The sequence below is a fragment of the Zeus faber genome (genome assembly GCF_960531495.2).
Source record: "Zeus faber genome assembly, chromosome: 14".
NCBI classification, from domain to species: domain Eukaryota; kingdom Metazoa; phylum Chordata; class Actinopteri; order Zeiformes; family Zeidae; genus Zeus; species Zeus faber.
The window spans coordinates 12,554,053-12,572,956 of record NC_137200.1 but is presented as its reverse complement, the minus strand read 5'-3'; the positions used below and the strand labels follow the sequence as shown (position 1 = coordinate 12,572,956).

The window sequence follows — 18,904 nt, the reverse complement described above, 5'->3', positions numbered from 1 at the left end:
GCAACCTACGCTCACGTTTAAATACTGGAAGCATCAACGCAGCATGAAGCTTAACCTCACTACGTATGAACCAGACTACAGGGCCATCAGCAAAACCATGCAGCACCACAAGTCGCATTAATGGTTAAAATAATTTCATTTCAATTTCAGTTTCAACTAACTTTTTTTATTTTAGATCTATCTATTTAATTTTATTTTCCAATATTTACATGAAACAAAACATCCCCACGTACGAGAGTCCCAGTGCATTGCGGTGCGGTGTCCATGTCTCAAGCTTGGAGAACGGCAACAAAAATCGGAACTAACTTTTAAATGAGGCCTTGCAGATCTAATATGAGTGAAGATTCAGCAACTCGATTGATTCTTTCTTTCCTGATCAGAAACAGAATTTAGCGGACTGATAGGGTGAAATCAATGAAAGTTTCCAGAGTAAATAAAATGGAGCCGAGAGTAAAGCTCAAACCCCATTGGCTCACAGAACCTGGAACTTTTGCTCAAGCCCCATTGGATCTAGGGGCCTCCTATGGTGTAGGAGGGAAAAATGTAACTGGCTACACACACACACACACACACACACACACACACATATACAGTGTGTATGCATACAGTTTATATATATATATATATATATATATATATATATATATATATATATATATATATATATATATATATATACACACACACTCACACATATATATACGTATGTGTGTATATATTCTGTATATATATTATAAACACAGATAGATAGATAGATAGATAGATAGATAGATAGATAGATAGATAGATAGATAGATAGATAGATAGATAGATAGATCGATCGATATACACGCACCCTTTTTGTTCCATCTAATAGTAAAGCAGGAGGTCTTGAAGTCCTGGTTTCCGTTGATACTACTAATACCTTTAATGTTAACTGGTTAAAAAAGTGTTGTAAAAATCCTGATTCAATTTGGTATTTAATCCAAAATCACATTTTCAACCACATGGGTGCTCATGTCTCTTGTCCACAATTTCTCGCCTCACAAAACTTTTCTCTGGTAACAACTGCGACACACTTATCAGAAACGGATCCTTATTCTTTCCTAAATGGTTCCAAAGGGATATAAATCGTACTCTGTCTTATATTTTGATGAATTTGGTAATAAGCTGTCATATGAACGGTTTATATCTGAACACAGTTTTCCAATTCCTTTCAGGGAATTTACTTATTTTTAACTCCTGCTGTTCCAAAAGGATTGATTGAACTTGTGAGCAGCCACTCAAGTTACGATGAGAATAATGAAATTACTGATGGTGGGTGTAACTGAACTAACAGACATTGAGTGTAAGGATAAGCACAGTCGCCAGACTTTTCAAAGAAAGAATAAAACTGTAAACCCAGAGGCAAGTTTTTTTTCTGGGGGTCTCAGATTGAGAACATAAACCGGAGACGGGCGCAGCTTCCACCTTATGAGTACTGTATTTCAAACAAGGCTAAGGAAGTACTTTGAAAACATTACATAAAAATAAACCCTGCTACCTGGTTTGGACGGATCTAGAGTCTCACTTGTTTGAGGCGTAACTCCATCCGCTCTTCTTATCTGATTTGTTATCATGATGATCCAGATGGTGGCGCTCTTGAATATCTGATTCATTTCATTATTCTGTATGCAAAGTTGTTGTTGTTGTTGTTGTTGTTGTTTCCACAAACAGAATTCATGTTCTAAATCACTTCTTAAAATCTTACCTTTTCTCCTGGAACTGTTTTTTTGTTTGTTGTTTTTTTACTTAAATCACTCAACAACAGCAACAACAAAAAAAATAAAATAAAAGCTATTGAAACATTATGACACCTTTTCTCCTTTTTCTATGTGTGTGTATATGTGCACACCTTGCTTCTTTTTGTTGTTGTTGTTGTTGTTGTTGTTGTTGTTGTTGTTTACGTTCGTCAATATGTATTTGTGCCATTTCAATGTGATCTGGATGACTTGCTTTTGTTTTACCTGAATGTTTGCATATAATCCTTTCTATTATTATTATTATTATTATTATTATTGTTATTATTATTATTATTATTATTATTATTAATAATAATAATAATAATAATAATAATAATAATAATAATAATAATAATAATAATAATAATAATAATAATAGTAATAATAATAATAAATAAATAAATAAATAAATAAAAAGTTTGCTTAATTCTACTGGGAGGAAGGAAGGGAAAAAAAAGAAAAGGAAAGAGGGTGTTCGTGTTCACAAAATTATGGAGCCAAAATGGTTAATTGCCATTAGCAATGGCCTTTTGAGCGGACTGGCGCTGTGCTTGGTGTTGGGTAAGTGCCGCGGGTGATATTTCGGGGCAACGTCTCCGGTGTTGCGGCTGTTTGCTTTGCGGTTCGCTTCGGTGCTAACGCTAGCTTGTCCGCCGTACCGGAGCTACCGCGGGTACCAGTTATTCTCCGAATGGGCTGGAGATCTGGGGCTGGGAAACTTAATTATAACTTAATAAAACTTAATTTAGCTGATGAAAAATGATACCGAACCTGGACTAGTTGATAAGGAGAAGCCCATATTGAATTTATAACACCGTTTTTTGGATTTGTGAAAACGGGAACTAGGTGGAAATATACCCGGTTTTATGTGGCCAGTGGTGGAAAATATACAGTAAAATCCACATTGTTCCTGTATTCACCAATAGAATAATACTCTGGTGTCAGAAATGGTGTGAGAAATGCGATTTGGGCTTCTCTGTTATATTTTAGTTCGGATTTCACAGCTATAAGTACAGCAGTTTGACAACGTTAAATACAGATCTAGACGTGGTGTTCGGGGGGTCTTCGTGTACAAAAAAAAAAAAAAAAAAAAAAAGTCTAAAAATTCTCGTCTAGAATTTGAAATGCACCACGAAAAACAGACGCCGTGAGTCGGCGTGCGAGCCGCGGATTCATTGCAAAATGTATCCATCATAGCGAAACGCGGTCTTGCTGCCGCCGTTAGTTGTTTTTTTTAGTAATAATTCCCTTAATCTCGACGCGGAGTTGCAGCGAAAAGAAGAGACACGACGGTGCGCGGCGCCGAGTCGCCGCCGGTTCACGGCGTGCCAATGCGCGTCCGCCGCCTCGGAGTGGTCGAGATCCGCTCGTATACAAATACAGGGTGTATTGAGAGACGCGCACTTCTCTACACAATCGACTGTTACTCTCTTGAGTCGGAACCGATTTTCATGACATTGGGTTTGCTCCAAACGTGAGAAATTGAACATGATACTGGAATTAAATCCAGTTACTTGGGGGCGGATCTAATCATATGTTTTCAATCACTGGACCACGCGTGCCTCATATCGCACTTTAATTTAACAATATATTGAGTATTTTAAGATTTTATTTCAACCTTGAACATCTTGTATGTTGTTTTCATTTACGATAACGGGGGAAATTTTCCCTGCTTTAATTTTTTTACAGAATAAATGGAAAGTAATGTCTCCCTTTTTTTTTTCTTTTTTTGCCGATCCGAAAAATGACCCGATCCGTGACTCAAAACCGTGATAGGATCCGAACCGTGAGGATTGGGATCCTTTTGCACCCCTAGATGGCACTGACTTGTGTGATCATAACATTACTTGACTGGCAGATAGATAGATAGATAGATAAGATTTGTCCCCGAAGATGAATTTTGTTGTTACTAATAAAATATAGAACAAAAATGGTATTATGTAATACATGTAAAATGTAAAAATAGTCAAATTGGCTATATGTCGTGAAAATGAACTTCAAGAAAGAAAAAAATGGCAATATGCAATCAAAATAACATTGGTATTCTGTATCAGCAACTGAAACTGTCCGAAATATGGGTGTAAGTTTGCATGCGTATATAAAATGAACGTGCACTGTGTGTACAAACAAAACCGATATAACAAAAATACAAAACAGTATTGCAAAAGATGAGCGTTTTAACATCGACCTGTCTGACTGAAGTCACCCAGCTCAAACCTGCCAGGGGAGGAGCTGTACAGTCTTTATAACAAATGGCTTTTAACGAACAATGGCAAAACAAGTAGAATCTGCCACCACAGGGCGGATCTGTCATGTTTGGCCTGTTTAATATCTGTTTGGCAGGACTGGAGCTTAGTATGGACTTAGCCACGACGGCACCATAATCCTATTCAATATCAAATCAATGTAAAAAAAAAAAGGACAGCATTTAGTGGCTTGTTTAGATCAACATGGCATCTGCGATAAACCAGGATTAACTGTAACCCAGAAGAAAGCTACAGCTGGGGGTGTTCTGTTTGTGTACCACCACATGTGCGTGCCTCAATAGTCTTTTCAACAACATCCAATCATCAAGGATGAAAGCGATTTCAGAACCACCGAAATGTTGACGCAAAGCTTCCTGGCAACACAGTCAGATCATTTGTAGAGGAGATAAGTACCGTTTCAACAGTTTCCTGTTTTGGTGTCTGTTTGGGTTTGGTTGGGGTGGGGAGGGTTGGGTAAAGCTGTTCATTCTGTAGCTGCTTCCCTCAATCTTTGGTAACTTTGCAAAAGCCAATGGCAGAGCAATCCAAGGTATTCGGACTCAGTATTGCCGTAACACATGCCACTATATTTTACAACCGCAGTCCCCAGGCACTGGGTGAAATTATTTTTTGCTGTTGATTATACATTTGACCATGGAACAACATTCAGAGGAATACAATATTAGTGCTAGTTTAGACCTGTAGTGCAGAAAGTTGTATATCCATCTGTGCATGTTGTATGCTGGCTGTTCTAATTAAATGAGCACTGGAATTGTACAACAACGCAATGGAAAGGTGGGTTGGTATTTTTTGAGTTGAATGTTAATTTCCTCAGCTGAAAATCATATGAATACAAGTTTGTGCTTGTCTCAATGTGAGATAAGTAAACAGAGTGGGGAAGCCAGTTTCTGGGCTCCCATGGACAGCTGATGGAACTGGTGTGTGTGTGTGTGTGTGTGTGTGTGTGTGTGTGTGTGTGTGTGTGTGTGTGTGTGTGTGTGTGTGTGTGTGTGTCCTGCATACTAAAAATATTCCATCTATCGTTTTATACGATTTTCATAATCGAGCAGAGGACTACGGTGACGCCTAAACAAACAGTAGAATGGAGGGTACAGTGAGCATTTTTTGGAATCGCATGCAGCTCGACTTCCTCCAGTGAAGACTGTCGCATAAACAAGAGAAGGTGGTGCAAAAGCCTCCATTTTGACTATGACTAATTATCGTCCACAATCTGCGCTGATATCATCGCCCCTGCTTTCCACTCACTGCTTGCATCCACATCCACAGGTGCATGGCCAGTGGCAGCGATTGATGTCCACGCCCCGGCCGAAGTCATCGTGGAGAATGGTACCACAGGGATCCTGAATTGCTCCTTCGGTTCTAAAGTGGTGGGGAGCAGTGCCGCCACGGTGGTGTGGAGCTTCCGCCGGACCGGGTCTGACGATGCCCCGTCTACTGTAAGTTCTCTCTCTCAACGCCATTTTTCTCATGTCAGATGGCATGTATTACTGTTGGGCTGGGCCCAATTGACAAAATCAAATATCACAATATTTTTAAGCGACATCTCAATATCGTTAATTTAATTTGATATTTTGGGGGCTATTGGTGCATTCACAAGATTTATAGTCAAGAAATATTTCAGAATGAATCGTTAGAAATGTAGATATTATATCCAAGTAGGTGCAGTGATCAGAACAGTATATGATCTTCAGATTATGACCATTATGATAACCAAAATCCCATATGATATATATAGTCTCATATCACAATGTCATGAAGATATGTCACCCAGCCTACAATACCTCTTCCCCCAACACATTTCAGCTGTTTCCTTCTTTCCAAACCACAGCTGTGTCTGAATTTCCTTCTGTTATGGCTGCTTGCTCACGGGAAAATGAGCAGTGTTGTCATGGAAAAACAATTGTAATCCAAGCAACACACAGCAACACCAACTTCATTCTCGAGAGTTGTAATTTTCAAATTTTGAGCGGTTTCATGGGAAAGTTAATTCTCCCTGGGTAAAGCCTCTGCTCAGGATGAAAGCTGGATGGCGCAGTGTTGGTAGTTGCTAAAAACCAACTTGTACCATAGCGCATCCTAAAATTCCTGGTGTGATTATTTTATTCCACTACCGTGGGCCCTCCCACACTAACTCTGTACTTAAAAAAATTCACCAGGTTTCGAAGGAATTTAACAATTGCAGTTGAGGGTCGGTCCAGTCGCTTCAGTGAAATGGTCTTCGTAACACATGTCATTTAGTCACAGCGGCCGCATTGCTCCGCTTCTTTTTGATTTGGAGATCAGTCACACAGGAAGACGGACCATCTGTATGTATCCATCACTGCCACGTGGTTATTTAATTTTGAGTAGATAACTTGTCTGTAACGAACACAGCTCTGTATACATCCCAATCACCCCATCCTCCCCTCTTTAGATTTTGTACTTCAGCCTTGGGACAGCATTTCCAGGAATAGAGTACAAAGACAGAGTGCAGTTTATCGGCGACCTCAACCAGATGGACGCCTCCATCCAGCTGTCGCAGGCTCAGTTTAGCGACAATGGCACCTACTTCTGTGATGTGAAGAATCCCCCCGACATAGCGGGCAGTCCAGCCCACACCGTGCTCCGGGTGGTCCTGAAAGGTGAGCCGCTCAGCTTGTCATCCAGTGCATCCAGTGTTACCAGATGCCCTGCCCTCCGCCTGGGACCACTGTTTCAAGGGTATTGAATCGGTCACGGTTTCCCACATGTCTGAAATATACTTGTGATGGTAGCCGGCGGAAAGGGCCGGCATTATCTGCTGGCACAAAAATGGTCGACTACATGTGACATACAACACATACGTGTGACCTTTAACATGATTTCTTGATTTATTAAATATTTCTTTGCCGTGGTCCAGACCTTTGAATCCACCCTCTCCACTAAGTTGACTGATTTTTCTGGTCTGGCATTGTGACATGAAACAGCGGTTTCTCGTTGGAAAATGAGTGGTCCAACCAGTATGGTATATTGGCATGGCTACGCATCAGTGTCAACTTAAAATTATATCAGATTCAGGCGGATACATTGGCCTTTAGTGATGGGTTAGGGAAAATCGAAACCCCCTCCCCTACGGAAATAGTTTAGAATGGAGGCAATGTCAGACTGCAGATGGCAACAGAGTATAACGAGTTGACAATTCTGTCTGATATCAGGCAAAATATATTTATTAATTTCACATAATATATTTCACAGATCCAACGCCCCCAACCTTCCCCCTAGCCACATGGAAAGAGTAAGAGAAAGTCAAATAAAAGAAGAATAAAACACTACACAGATGTCACTGTTTGTCAGAGCACTTAATCTTTCTAGGTGTTTCAAAGAGCAGCTCCAACGCCTGTGCATATGGGAACGCCTCTGGTGCTGGTCCATTTATCATGTTTCTCAGGTTGGTTTTGACCTGAAAAACAGATGTGTACCATGTTGGGTGAGCTCGAGCCAAGGCTTTGAACTGTGGGATTTCGAGCCAGTCAGGGTTCCATCCTGATTTGCGACGCTTGGAATCTGAAAATGATGCATTGGTTTAAATACAGCTTTTAAATGGCGGAGTTCTCCTTGCTCTGTGCTCACATCGCAGGTGCGTCGAGGTGCTTGTTTCATGAAGAATTCCTCCTGAATACATCTTCCTCAGACAATCCAATTCCTCGATAACCACGAAAACGTAAGCACGCCTAACAAGAAGGGCACCGTGGGGTCCGTGGGGCAGGTGTTGGTCCCTACCACACTGGGACCTGCTGCTGTTTGTACTACACTGGCACCTGCTACTGTACCACGCTGGGACCTGCTCCTGTTTCTACCACGCTGGGACCTGCTGCTGTTTCTACAGTACCATACTGGGACTTGCTGCTGCTGCCTCTCCCTCAGAACTCTCACGACTTGAGCCGGCACCTTCACCGACTGACCCCTTGAGAACAAACTTGAATCTAGTTCTCTGCATGTCGTCTCGCTGTTTACTGAAATTGTAATTTCACGTCAAGTTAACTGAAGCATGTAATTATTGAGGCTAATGCATTTATTTATTTTCTCATTTCACGCCAAATGCTAATGTTCAGTTACTTGTGGTGCTGTACGTCTCTCTCCCCCATCTTCACACTGTATTCTATTTAAATATTTTTGAATACTCATATTTGCTGGGTAAATGCATGAAAAATTAGTAGTCTAACCATAGCTAAAGTTAGTCTGTGTCTTTCTAGCCGCCATAGACGGAAGACAAAACAAATTAAAGTCTTCATTATATTTAGTCAGGACAACTTCGTCATCGTCAAGATACGTGTGCTGAATCCCAACGCAGCATAGTTGCCGCTTTCTTTCACAGAATTCGAAGCTATTACCAGTCAGAGAACAGTTACACAATAAGGAGAAAAGGAGTTCCTTTACCTGCCCCGTGCTTGTAAAATATCCACTGTGACCGCGTCTTCTAACGTAATACCAGAGAACGTCTCTCTCTCTGCGTTTCTCTGCAGAGCATGTGCAATTGTCAGTAGACCCTTCTCGCAACAGCAGAACAGACAATTACAGGAGGGGTAGATCGAGGTGAGATTGTCCACTAGTGACTCGAACGCGGATGATGTCATACTCTTGGACAGTTAAAACAACAAAATAAAAAATGCTGAAAGGTTTGCCAAATATACTTTGGCGGCCGTTAATGTACCTGGCAAAGTAAAGTTTGTGTGTGTGGAAATACTGTGTGGCTATGCAGACAATTGTTCTCTGGGATAAGCAGCAGAGGAACTATTGCGTGTTGTGCCAGGAGCTGGACTCCGATATCAACAAGTACAACCCCGGTACGCGCCTGCCCAGAGGATGCACACATTCTACCACGAGGGGGCCGGCTAATTTTGTGTTTTCCTTTCTACCTGTCTTCCCTAATCGAATAAACTTTCTTTCCACTGTCCCCGCACTCTCCTCCTTCCAGAACCGGATGACCAGGCCGTCTCGTCCCAGGTGAGAGAGGGGCAGAACGGCACACAGCCCACTGCGTCGTCCCAGGCCCCAGAGCTCGACGGAGGCCCCAGCAGCGTCCAAGCAGAGCCTCAGGGAGCTCCCTTGGTAACTTAGAAGGGCTGCGGGTCTGGACTGCAGGGATCATTGGTCCTACTGGCTCCTTTCTCGGGTCTTTAACTCTGTGGTCGACTGCTTTGCTACTTGCTGTCTTACGGTGTGCTGTTCAGCGTTGAAAGCAGGTCTGGGGGTCAAAGGGTAACATGTAAGATTTGTAACTTGGCAGAAGTTACGGCATCCCTATCGCTCTGCAAGATTTTAGTGTTGGTCTAAAGCTGGAAATTTGCTCAAGCATGTGTAATTAATTAAGGATTGGATTGGATTTCATTACACTCAAGCAACATCAACGTATTCAATGTGGACAGATGAATCGAAAATAGAGGAGGAATAAAGGCTTTTATAGGTAAACACCGTTTTGACCCCTCCTCGCCCTTCAGCCATATTCAAGATATGGCTTGTGGGTTTTATTTTGGACAGACCCAGCCATAAAATAGTAGGAGTAGGATACAGAAAAGTTAATTCAACAAGGCTTGTTATACTGTATAACCTTTGCCAGTGATAGTATGAGTAATAGTTTTGAATGAGTTTATATTACAAAAACAAACTCTGCCAGGTCATCCTTCTTCAAAGTTGTTTTTGCAAACATATGAATATCATTAAAATTGAGTTTCCGTTTAATAAAACACAAGTAGGTGGCTTGCATTCCACCTAATCTGGTATTTTTAGTATCCCCCTCTCAGTCAGGAACAATAATTCCAATTCTGTGCTTCATGGTGGACCTCACATCTGGGATAAGATGTTCTGCTTGCTTTTTTTTCCTTTTTTTTTTTTTCATCTGGAACTCAACCAGAAAATATTTCACTTCTCTATTCAAGCTCATATTTTGTTGTCACAACATATATATCTCTCAATAAACACCTATAAACAAGGGGAGAAAACTTCTTGGTGAAATCAGTTGTTAGTTGTTAATAATTTCTAAAAAATAAAACTGACTCTTGATTGTTGATGTGTATATTATACCCTAGTACGTATAAAAAAGTACTCTTCATTTTTGCTGAATATACCTGGGATTGGACAACATTGTCCAACCAGTCCACTGCCATTTTCAATTCTTAGTCATCCAATTATTTTATGGATTTTTCTTCATCATAGCAACCTGATATATCTATTGGCAGGTATGACTGCCCAGCCTTAGTAGGCTTTACTTTGTGGCCACAAAGGTCAAGGCAGGACTCTGCCTCTGACAACAGTGTACATAATGTTTTTTTTGTAACGGATTTGTGTTGAAACCATTTGCATATTACCAATGTATGTGTGTTTATGTCACACCTATAATTTGACTGCATACAAATTGCTTCAGCCATGAACAGTTGGTCTTGGCCCACACTACGTACATATTTTTAATAAAAGTTACATAAATTTTGCTCAAAATACATTTTGCCGAATTAGATTTAGGATGTAATTGTAATGTAACCCCTGAGCTGGTACATATTTGTATCCATCTATGTACTCAACAATCAAATCCATTTATGTTGTACTCTCTTCTCTAATGCCAGCATATTTAGTTGGGGTGTTTTTTTGGTTTTTTTTGTTCATTTGTTTTGAGGGCTTGTGAAAAATATATATGTTTTAAGTATATCATTGGAATTAGCAGTGTCCAGATAAGGAAAGGACACGTTCAGAAGTCAAGTGTAAAGGTGCACATGCAGTCTGTGCATAACTTGGTAGAATAGTGTGTGTCTGTCTGTCTGTCTGTCTGTCTCTCTCTCTCTCTGACATACGATCCAATTGTAATACATGTAACGTGGCGTGTCTACCAGTCGGGGCAGCAACGAGCCAAAAGTGTTTACAACCTGCCGTAAATTGAAACGGAGCAGCAGCGGATAATGTATTGGTAACGTGACAGAGGAAGAAGCAGCGTGATGTCTCTGAACGGAGGTTTGGCTTTGAATAACTCTCAAACTGGCGTTGACAATCATATCACGTCTCAATATTCGTGGCACCGTTCGTGGTAACCGGAGGAAGCGCTCTTGGTGTTTAACTTTGACTTCTCAGTGTAACTTGTGACTGTACTTACGTGAGTGTCGGCTAAAATGGCTAACCTCACCTTAGCATAGCTGGGACGATCCAGCCGAACGTCACGTATTCGGTCTCGCCTGCTATTTCTACCTTTGCTTGACGACTACTTTGGGAATAAAAACTCATTGGATTCAATTATTACGACCGTATGCAATTGACGCGGCCAAGCTAACCGTTGACCTGCACGTTGGGCTGAGGCTACTAAACGTTATCTCAGGGCAACAAGTCGAACGCGGAGATCCAGCATCATCGATCTTAGAAAAGGTAGAGAGCGGGTAGTCTGCGAGGTTGGTTTAGCTCTTTTCCCCTTTGTACTTGTGGCTGGGACCCAAAGGGGTCAACAGACCAGTCCCAGTACAGATACACAGTACCTGCTGAAAGAGACAGCGTGTTCCTGTGATCCTAGATGATGACGACTTTGAGTGGGAGCCTCCGACAGACGCCGAGATGAAGGTGATCCAAGCCCGCCGGGAGAGGCAAGACAAGATCAGCAAGCTGATGGGGGATTACCTGCTCAAAGGTTACAAGATGCTAGGCGAGTGCTGTAAACATTGCGGGGTGAGTGCCAGCCGTCTTAATCCAGGTGTTAAATTAGGTGTTAGGCTGTACGTGTGTCCTGTCTGACCGAGTGTTTTTGTTTATTTGGGGATATCCAGACAATTCTTCTCCAAGATAAGCAGCAGAAGAACTATTGTGTGTCGTGCCAGGAGCTGGACTCCGATATCGACAAGGACAACCCCGGTACGCGCCTGCCCTGTGGATGCACACAATCGCCCATACCACTCGATGCATCTACCACGATGGGTCTGGCTTACTTTGTTGTTTCCTTTCTACCTGTCTTCCCTTATCTCATACGCTTTCTTTCCACCGTCCCCGTACTCTCTTCTCCATCCAGCCCTGAATGCCCAGGCCGCCTTGTCCCAGGTGAGAGAGAGGCAGCTAGCCACACAGCCCGCCGCGTCATCCCAGGCCCCAGAGCTCAACGGAGGCCCCAGCAGCGTCCAGGCAAGCGGGTCGGTTCCTCAGCCCAGGCCCGAGCACTGTGAGGGGGCTGCTACCGGGCTGAGAGGCCCCTTGCCTCCACCGCCTGCTCCGGCCCCTACGACTCCCGCCCCCATCGCAGCTCTGACCGCCGCCTACCAAGCCGCTCTACCGGTCACCAGCCCACAGATTAACGTCCAACATCCTGCGTTAAAAGAGGCAGAGGAAGCCGTCCTTACCAAACTGCGCTGGGCCAGCGCCCAACTGCAGACTTCAACCTCCCTGGAGGCGAGCGTCCAGCTGTGCAGCCTCATAACCAGCTGTGCCAAATCCCTGCAGAGCCTCAGGGAGCTCAGTCAGTAACCTAGAAGGGCTGCGGGTCTGGACTGCGGGGATCACTGGTCCTACTGGCTCCTTTCTTGGGTCTTTAACTCTGTGGTCGACTGCTTTGCTACTTGCTGTTTTACTGTTTGCTGTTCAGCGTTAAAAGCAGGTCTGAGCGTCAAAGGGTAAAATGTAAGATTTGTAACTTGGCAGAAGTTACGCCGGCATCCCTATCGCTCCTCAAGATTTTGGTGTTGGTCTAAAGCTGGAAATTTGGTCAAGCACATGTAATTAATTTAAGATTGGATTTCATTACACTCAAGCAACATCGGCCCCAGCTTCAATGTGGACAGATGAATCGAAAATAGAGGAGTGAAGGATTTTATATTTAAACACCGTTTTGAGCCCTCCTTGCCCTTTATTCATGATATGGATTGTGGGTTGTATTTTGGACAAACCCAGCCATAAAATTGTAGGAGTTTGAGACAAAAAAGATTATTCAATAAGGCTTGTTATATAATCTTTACCAGTGCTAGTATGAGTAATAATTTTGCATGAGTTTATATAAGGAAAAAAAAAAAAAACTCTGCCAAGAGTTAAAAATTAAAAAACTAAAGCCAAGAATTCCAATTCTGTACTTCATGGTGGACCTCACATCTCGGACCCTATAAGATGTTCTGCTTGTTTTTTTGTTTTGTTTTTCCATCTGTAACTCAACCAGAAAATATTTCACTTCTGTACTCGGGCTCATATTTTGTTGTCACAACATAGATATCTCTCAATAAACGCCTATAAACAAGGGGAGAAAACGTCTTGGTGGAATCAGTTGTTAGTCGTTAATAATTTGTAAAAAATAAAACTGACTCTTGATTGTTGATGTGTATATTATACCCACGATTGGACAACATTTGGGTGTTAAAGATTCCGATACCATTTTAAATTCTTAGTGATCCAATTATTTTATGGATTATATATGTATTTTTTTATCAATGCTACTTGATAGACTCGAAGGTAATATGACCGGCCTTCGAGTTTACTTTGCCACAGAAGTCAAGGCCTCTGTGACTACAGTGTACATAATGTGTTTTTGTAATGGATTGATTTTTGTTAAAAAACATTTGCATATTACTAATGTATGTGTGTTTATGTCACACTATTGTAATTTTCCTGCATACAAATCTTTTCAGTCATGAACAGTTGGTGTGGGCCCACAGTATCTACGTTTTTTTAAATATAAATCATGGGCACATTTTGATTAAAAATATTTTTTTTCCAAAATAATATTAGTTATGTAACTGCTGAGCTGGTACGTATTTGTATGCAGCTATGTACTCAAGAATCAAATGAATTTATTTTGTACTCTCTTTTCTAGTGATTTCATATTTGAGTTTTTTTTGTTGTTAATTTGTTAGGCTTGTGAAGAAAAAAAAAAGAATATCATTGGAATTAGCAGTGTCCAGATAAGGAAGGGACACATTCCAAAGTCAAGTATAAAGGTGCACATTAAGTCTCTGTGCATAACTTGGTAAAATAGAAACTCGGGAGACAAGGTGTTTTGTTTCGAGTTTAGTTTTATAAAATTTTAAGTAAGAAATAACATATTTGCACGTGTCTCTTCGAGGAAAACACAGAGTGCCTGAATTGATCAATTAGATACCACACACACTGTACTATGCCATAAATCACCTCTTGTGTGTCGTATCCCCACCAGGAGAGGGCGTCAGGCACCCGTGTTATGCAGGCGCTCATACAGTGGGCCTAGTTTTATTAGATCTCCAGATTCAACATTACTTCCATTTATATATATATATATATTTTTTTTAAATTATATTTTGTCAGACTTACTACTTTAGGCCTACACGCACAACTCGTATTCACGGCAACTTTTAGCGTGTTGCAAAGAGGTAGCAAATCTCCAACCAGATAGGACACACTGCCGGTTACCATGTCCTCCAAAAAATATAGGCAGTTCAAATGTAACTGATCCGTTTACGGTGCCCTGAGCAGGTGCACGGACTTCAGGGGTCAAAAGCGGTGACCTTTCACCAGATCCACACGGTGTGGCACATGCGGTTCTGGAAAACCTTCAACACATGACTCCTTATATCTATCGCACAAAATTGGCTAATGGGTGATTGCCCTCCCCGCGGCCATTTATTAGTCAAGATCAGCATTGCCTCACAGCAAGAAGGTCCTGGGTTCGATTCTCGCCTGGGGCGCTGTTGGCACCGTGCTCCGGCGGGTTATCTTCCAAAAAAACAGGAGCCTTTCTGTGTGGAGTTTGCATGTTCTCCCCGTGTTCACATGGGGTTTCCTCCACCTCACGTCAGTAAGGACCCCCACCAAAAACATGCCCCCATCATCGTCTGACCAGCGATGGACACCTATCACCTGGTCCCCGGGCGCGTCCACGTATGCTGCCCACTGCTCCTGGCTGTGCCCCCGGAGGAAGAACAAGCCAGGATGGGTCAAAAGCAGAGGAGCCATTTCACCGGCCACCATCAAGCATGTGCATGTCTGTGTGTGTGCAAGCATGTGTTGTGGAGTGTCGTGTGACAATTAAAGACTGTTTCTTCTTCTTCTTTCTCATAGTAGAGTTGTCCTTGTGTGTATTACATGTTGAGCCTATTAAAAGGAGCAGTCAACCATCTTCTTTATTTATATATATATATATATATATATATGTGTGTGTGTGTGTGTGTGTGTGTGTGTGTGTGTGTGTGTGTGTAATTTGTGATGTTGGGAAATATGGGATCGTAAATATTAGCAACTCTGCCGGGGGAAGATAAGTTAAAAAGCATTGCGCCGCAACTGAACAAGCCAAATATTTCTGGGACACAAAACAATTGCGGATGCATTTCCACATTATGGTTGGAGTTGGAAATCAAAATGAATTGAACACATGGTCACTCCAGCTCCCCTGGCCTGATTGTGTGTCTACTTTGCCTCTTCTAGATACTCTTCTAGAGGGCAATACCACGCCCGCGGGAGGCCGACTTCCCTCAGAATAAAACGCAGTCCCCTCGTGCCATAGCCTGGAGCCGATTCCCCAATCTTTTATACAATTATTCAAATAACAAATCAGGGTCAAAAACGAAATGACCTCAAAGCATCCCCGATTCTACCGTTGTTTTCTTTGGCAGCGGGAGGGCGAGCGAACGACTCTCTTCGCGGAGTGACTCCAGATGACCGCGTCGTTTGAACGGGTCGTTCACCTCGAACGACTCGCCACACGACCCGCCTCGCCGTGCACAGTGACGGTTACAAGAGGAGAAGACAACGATCAGCGCAGCCACGACGGAGAATCAGCCCCATTATGCGGGGGGGCGGCTCCTGTTTGCCTTGGTGCAGAAGAGCTCGACACACAAAGTAGCACAGTGTTTCCCACAGGCCGCGAACACACGCCGCATTGTGCGGGGACAGTGTGACCGTCCACGACCGCTCCTCGCTGACAGTGCATCACCCACGTAGTCATGGGGTAGTTACTATTATATTGTTTTCACCTTTTGTGGTTGAATCCGTAGGGCCCGCGGTCCTTGTCCGATTCCCCTTAAAAAACTACTTTAAACAGGATAAACCCGCGGGTCCGTTTTGACACAGTAAAGTCCACAAAATACTTTCGGTTCTCAAAAAACAGAATGAACGTTTCCGAAAACAGAAATGGTGTTTGAAATTCAATATGGGGTTCTTAGTGTAATCTAGGACCGTATACTATCAGTACAGCAGCTTTTGAAATGTTCCCGGTTTTAAGTGGTCTGTGTGTGCTAAAAAAAAAAAAAAAAAAAAAAAAATTTAACAAACAAGGAAATAATCAAACAAAGGCCTAAAGATTACGAGGAATTTGAACGCACCGTGCGAAGAAAACAAGACGCTGCGAATCGGCTGCTGATCTCAGCCTCAGGGAGGGCAAGGCCTCCACGCCCTCACCCACCCGGGAAATGACCCAATCCCTCTTGATATGATCGCACGCCTAAGAAAACAAGATGACGCCTGAGCATTAACGTCAGTACTGCACCGGTGGTATACACATTTCTAAAAGTGCGGCCTTGGGTGGATGAGCTTCCAGAATAACAGTGCAGGCGGTTGCTCACCGTGAGCAGGTCGTTGGCCTTTGAGGGGATTCGTGCTATCGATACACCTATCGAAGTCGTCCCAAAGTCTGGGAGGTTTTTGGTAACAATCGCCAGAGGACGGACAAGACCGGGGCCGTAGTTGTGAGGCAGGAAAACGACGATGATTCACAATGGGATTCATCACACACGTGATGATTCACTTTGGTTTTGGTTCCCAAACTTTTTGTCTGTTTGTTGGTTTTCATTCCAGAATCAAAGGTTTTGTGGAGATAAGTCCTTTATGATACGCAAAGCAAAAAGAGCAGGGGAAAATGAAAGCTGTAAGAGACACCCTGTGACTATTTTACTTCTTAGAGAATTTAGAAAGGTCATTTAGCGAAATCACGTGAAAAGGGCCGACCGGGGGTTGGTTGCCCCCTCCGCACCCACTTTATGCACATCGCCTCCGGGCCTGCATGTGGAAGCAGGAGGGGGCGTTAGCTCTTTTATTAGTTAACATCAAGGTGAAGGCTGTCCTCGTCGTGTTTATTGCAAAATGAGATGGATTTGCCTTTTATACTTGACATTGGGAATAAAGAGGCGAATCGTGAGGATCATAGGGGGGGGGGGTGATTTCAAAGCACTGTGCCGCACCGAATTAGCCGAGTACTGAGAATATTGGGAAACAGAACGATTTCACATGAAGCTCGAGTTGCAACTGAATCACAACGCATTGTCACCTCAGCCCCTCTGGCGTTTCTACTTCACGCCTCTTCCATCTGGATGGGACGGCATTACAAAAGATGGCCACCAGGGGGCAGGTTTCCCTCAGAATAAATGGCACTTCCCGTAAAGCCCTGGAGCTGGAGGGGGGAAGGGGGTGCAAGTGGGTGTGGTGAAGAGTGGGTGGGGAGGGTGACGTGGTTGAAAGTCCTATGCCCTTTGCTATTTATACACAACACAAGTTGTGGATATTGTTGGAGTCTTTCTGCATCTCTGACTTCCTCTGCTGTTCTTCTCGCTGAGAGAACTTATTCGACCTCCACCCTTTCTGCTTATTTGACTTTTCTGTTTCCATTTGTTCCTCCTGTGGTTTCCTGTCCTTGCGAAACACTGTAGGCTCCTCTGGACAGAGGGCAATAACCATCCAATCCCATACTTCCACATTTTCTGAACAGAAACACCGGGGGGAAAGGGGGCGAAGCGTCTCGGCACATACAGTATTAGTCTCTGTGTTGTCGGCCTGTGGTGAGGCCTAACAGTTAAGCACAGTTCGCTGTGACTAAAATAAAACAGGTCATTTGGCAGAACAGGAGTGTGTGGTGTGGTCATTGCTGGAACGGGAAAGTTTCACAAAATGTAAAAGTACAGGTGGCAGTGTGTGTGTGTGTGTGTGTGTGTGTGTGTGTGTGTGTGTGTGAAGGGGGTGACGATGATGATGACAATGAAGATGTGAACATAATATCTGATAAGGCGGTAAAGGTTTCTGGGCCGACACTGAGTCATGGGACAGTTGTTCCCCCTGGTCCGATCTCTTCTACCCCAGCTGCCCCTGTCCATCCATCCATCCCATCCATCCTCTCCTAAAAATACACCCCTGCTCTCACCGAGGAAAATCCCTCCGCTCTGACCTGGCTGACGCGCACACACACACACACGGACACACACACACACACACACACACACAGCGAGAGAGCATCTCGTGAAGTCTGCCCTCTCCATGGAAACTATTGCACTCTATTTAACTTTAACTCAAGAAGCCAGTGGGAATTGAACTCCAAAAAAGTCAACTACCTAGCAGCATGCATTTGCAGCTACATTGCCGCGGTTATTTTTATGTTAAGCAACGGTGAGAGGTTTGGTGGAAGAATTGATCAAGTGAAACAATCTGCCCTGATAGATAAGCTCTGTTCCACTGTCATTTTGGGCTCAAAGTCTACAGCTCAAGACTTGTTACCTCATTGACTTTCCAGAACTTGAAGATAAAGCACTTTGCATACTGCTGTATCACCACAGGCAGACTGTCACCTATTTGCATAGTGCCCCCTCTCTCTCTCTCTCTCTCTCTCCCTCACACACACACACACACACACAGAGAGAGAGAGAGAGAGAGAGAGAGAGAGAGAGAGAGAAGAGGGAGGGTAAAACTAATTCTGGAGTCACCAGACAGACACTGGAGTCAAACTAATACTGTCTCACTCTCCACGTGGATTACAGCAACAGAGGCAGAATTCCCCCCCGAATCCTGAGCGAATCAACAGGCCCATGACCGTCGACGTTGTCTTTTTGTTGTAATTCCATTTCATAAATAAGACACCGGCTGCATTAGACTGTGGCTGTGAGCCCCGCGCAAGGGCGTGGGTCGCACCGCAATCCCGAGTGCGCGACCCATTACTATTGTCATCATCTGTTGCTCAACTGA

The 18,904-nt window shown here is 43.2% G+C and overlaps 3 protein-coding genes across 14 annotated transcripts in view; all 3 read left to right on the top strand.

The window, feature by feature from the left end:
- Nucleotides 1-2,198: 2,198 nt before the first annotated feature.
- Nucleotides 2,199-9,997, top strand: LOC307240554 (myelin protein zero-like protein 1). The gene is made up of 4 exons (XM_080014368.1): nt 2,199-2,321; nt 5,294-5,463; nt 6,441-6,648; nt 8,961-9,997. The coding sequence occupies exons 1-4, from the start codon at nt 2,252-2,254 to the stop codon at nt 9,101-9,103; spliced, it is 591 nt and encodes a 196-aa protein (XP_079870494.1). The 5' UTR covers nt 2,199-2,251; the 3' UTR covers nt 9,104-9,997.
- Nucleotides 9,998-10,908: 911 nt separating this feature from the next.
- On the top strand, nt 10,909-13,233 carry znrd2 (zinc ribbon domain containing 2). 2 transcript variants are annotated; one of them, XM_080014175.1, is made up of 4 exons: nt 10,909-10,984; nt 11,532-11,683; nt 11,782-11,866; nt 12,021-13,233. In XM_080014175.1, exons 1-4 carry the CDS (start codon nt 10,969-10,971, stop codon nt 12,467-12,469), a joined length of 702 nt encoding a protein of 233 aa, XP_079870301.1. In that variant the 5' UTR covers nt 10,909-10,968; the 3' UTR covers nt 12,470-13,233. The 2 variants fall into 2 exon arrangements, with proteins under 2 accessions (XP_079870301.1, XP_079870302.1); XM_080014176.1 differs by lacking the exon at nt 10,909-10,984 and adding an exon at nt 11,009-11,389.
- Nucleotides 13,234-18,661: 5,428 nt separating this feature from the next.
- The window catches only part of LOC307240074 (uncharacterized protein), a 25,300-nt gene continuing 25,057 nt past the window's right edge, over nt 18,662-18,904 (top strand). For 5 of the 11 annotated variants that reach the window (XM_080013678.1, XM_080013676.1, XM_080013675.1 and 2 more), the window contains exon 1: nt 18,663-18,904. This exon is cut by the window's right edge and continues 244 nt beyond it. The gene's annotated coding sequence lies outside the window, so the exon portion shown is untranslated. The other 6 variants (XM_080013680.1, XM_080013671.1, XM_080013679.1 and 3 more) reach the window with 2 other exon arrangements.

Excerpts from the sequence above, each read along its gene's own strand:
- znrd2 (XM_080014175.1), top strand. Across the intron at positions 11,684-11,781 it reads AGTGCTGTAAACATTGCGGG|ACAATTCTTCTCCAAGATAA; the intron begins GTGAGTGCCAGC and ends GGGGATATCCAG. Across the intron at positions 11,867-12,020 it reads TATCGACAAGGACAACCCCG|CCCTGAATGCCCAGGCCGCC; the intron begins GTACGCGCCTGC and ends TTCTCCATCCAG.
- LOC307240554 (XM_080014368.1), top strand. The coding sequence starts at position 2,252 with ATGGAGCCAAAATGGTTAATTGCCATTAGCAATGGCCTTTTGAGCGGA. Across the intron at positions 5,464-6,440 it reads CTGACGATGCCCCGTCTACT|ATTTTGTACTTCAGCCTTGG; the intron begins GTAAGTTCTCTC and ends TCCCCTCTTTAG. Across the intron at positions 6,649-8,960 it reads GCTCCGGGTGGTCCTGAAAG|AACCGGATGACCAGGCCGTC; the intron begins GTGAGCCGCTCA and ends TCCTCCTTCCAG.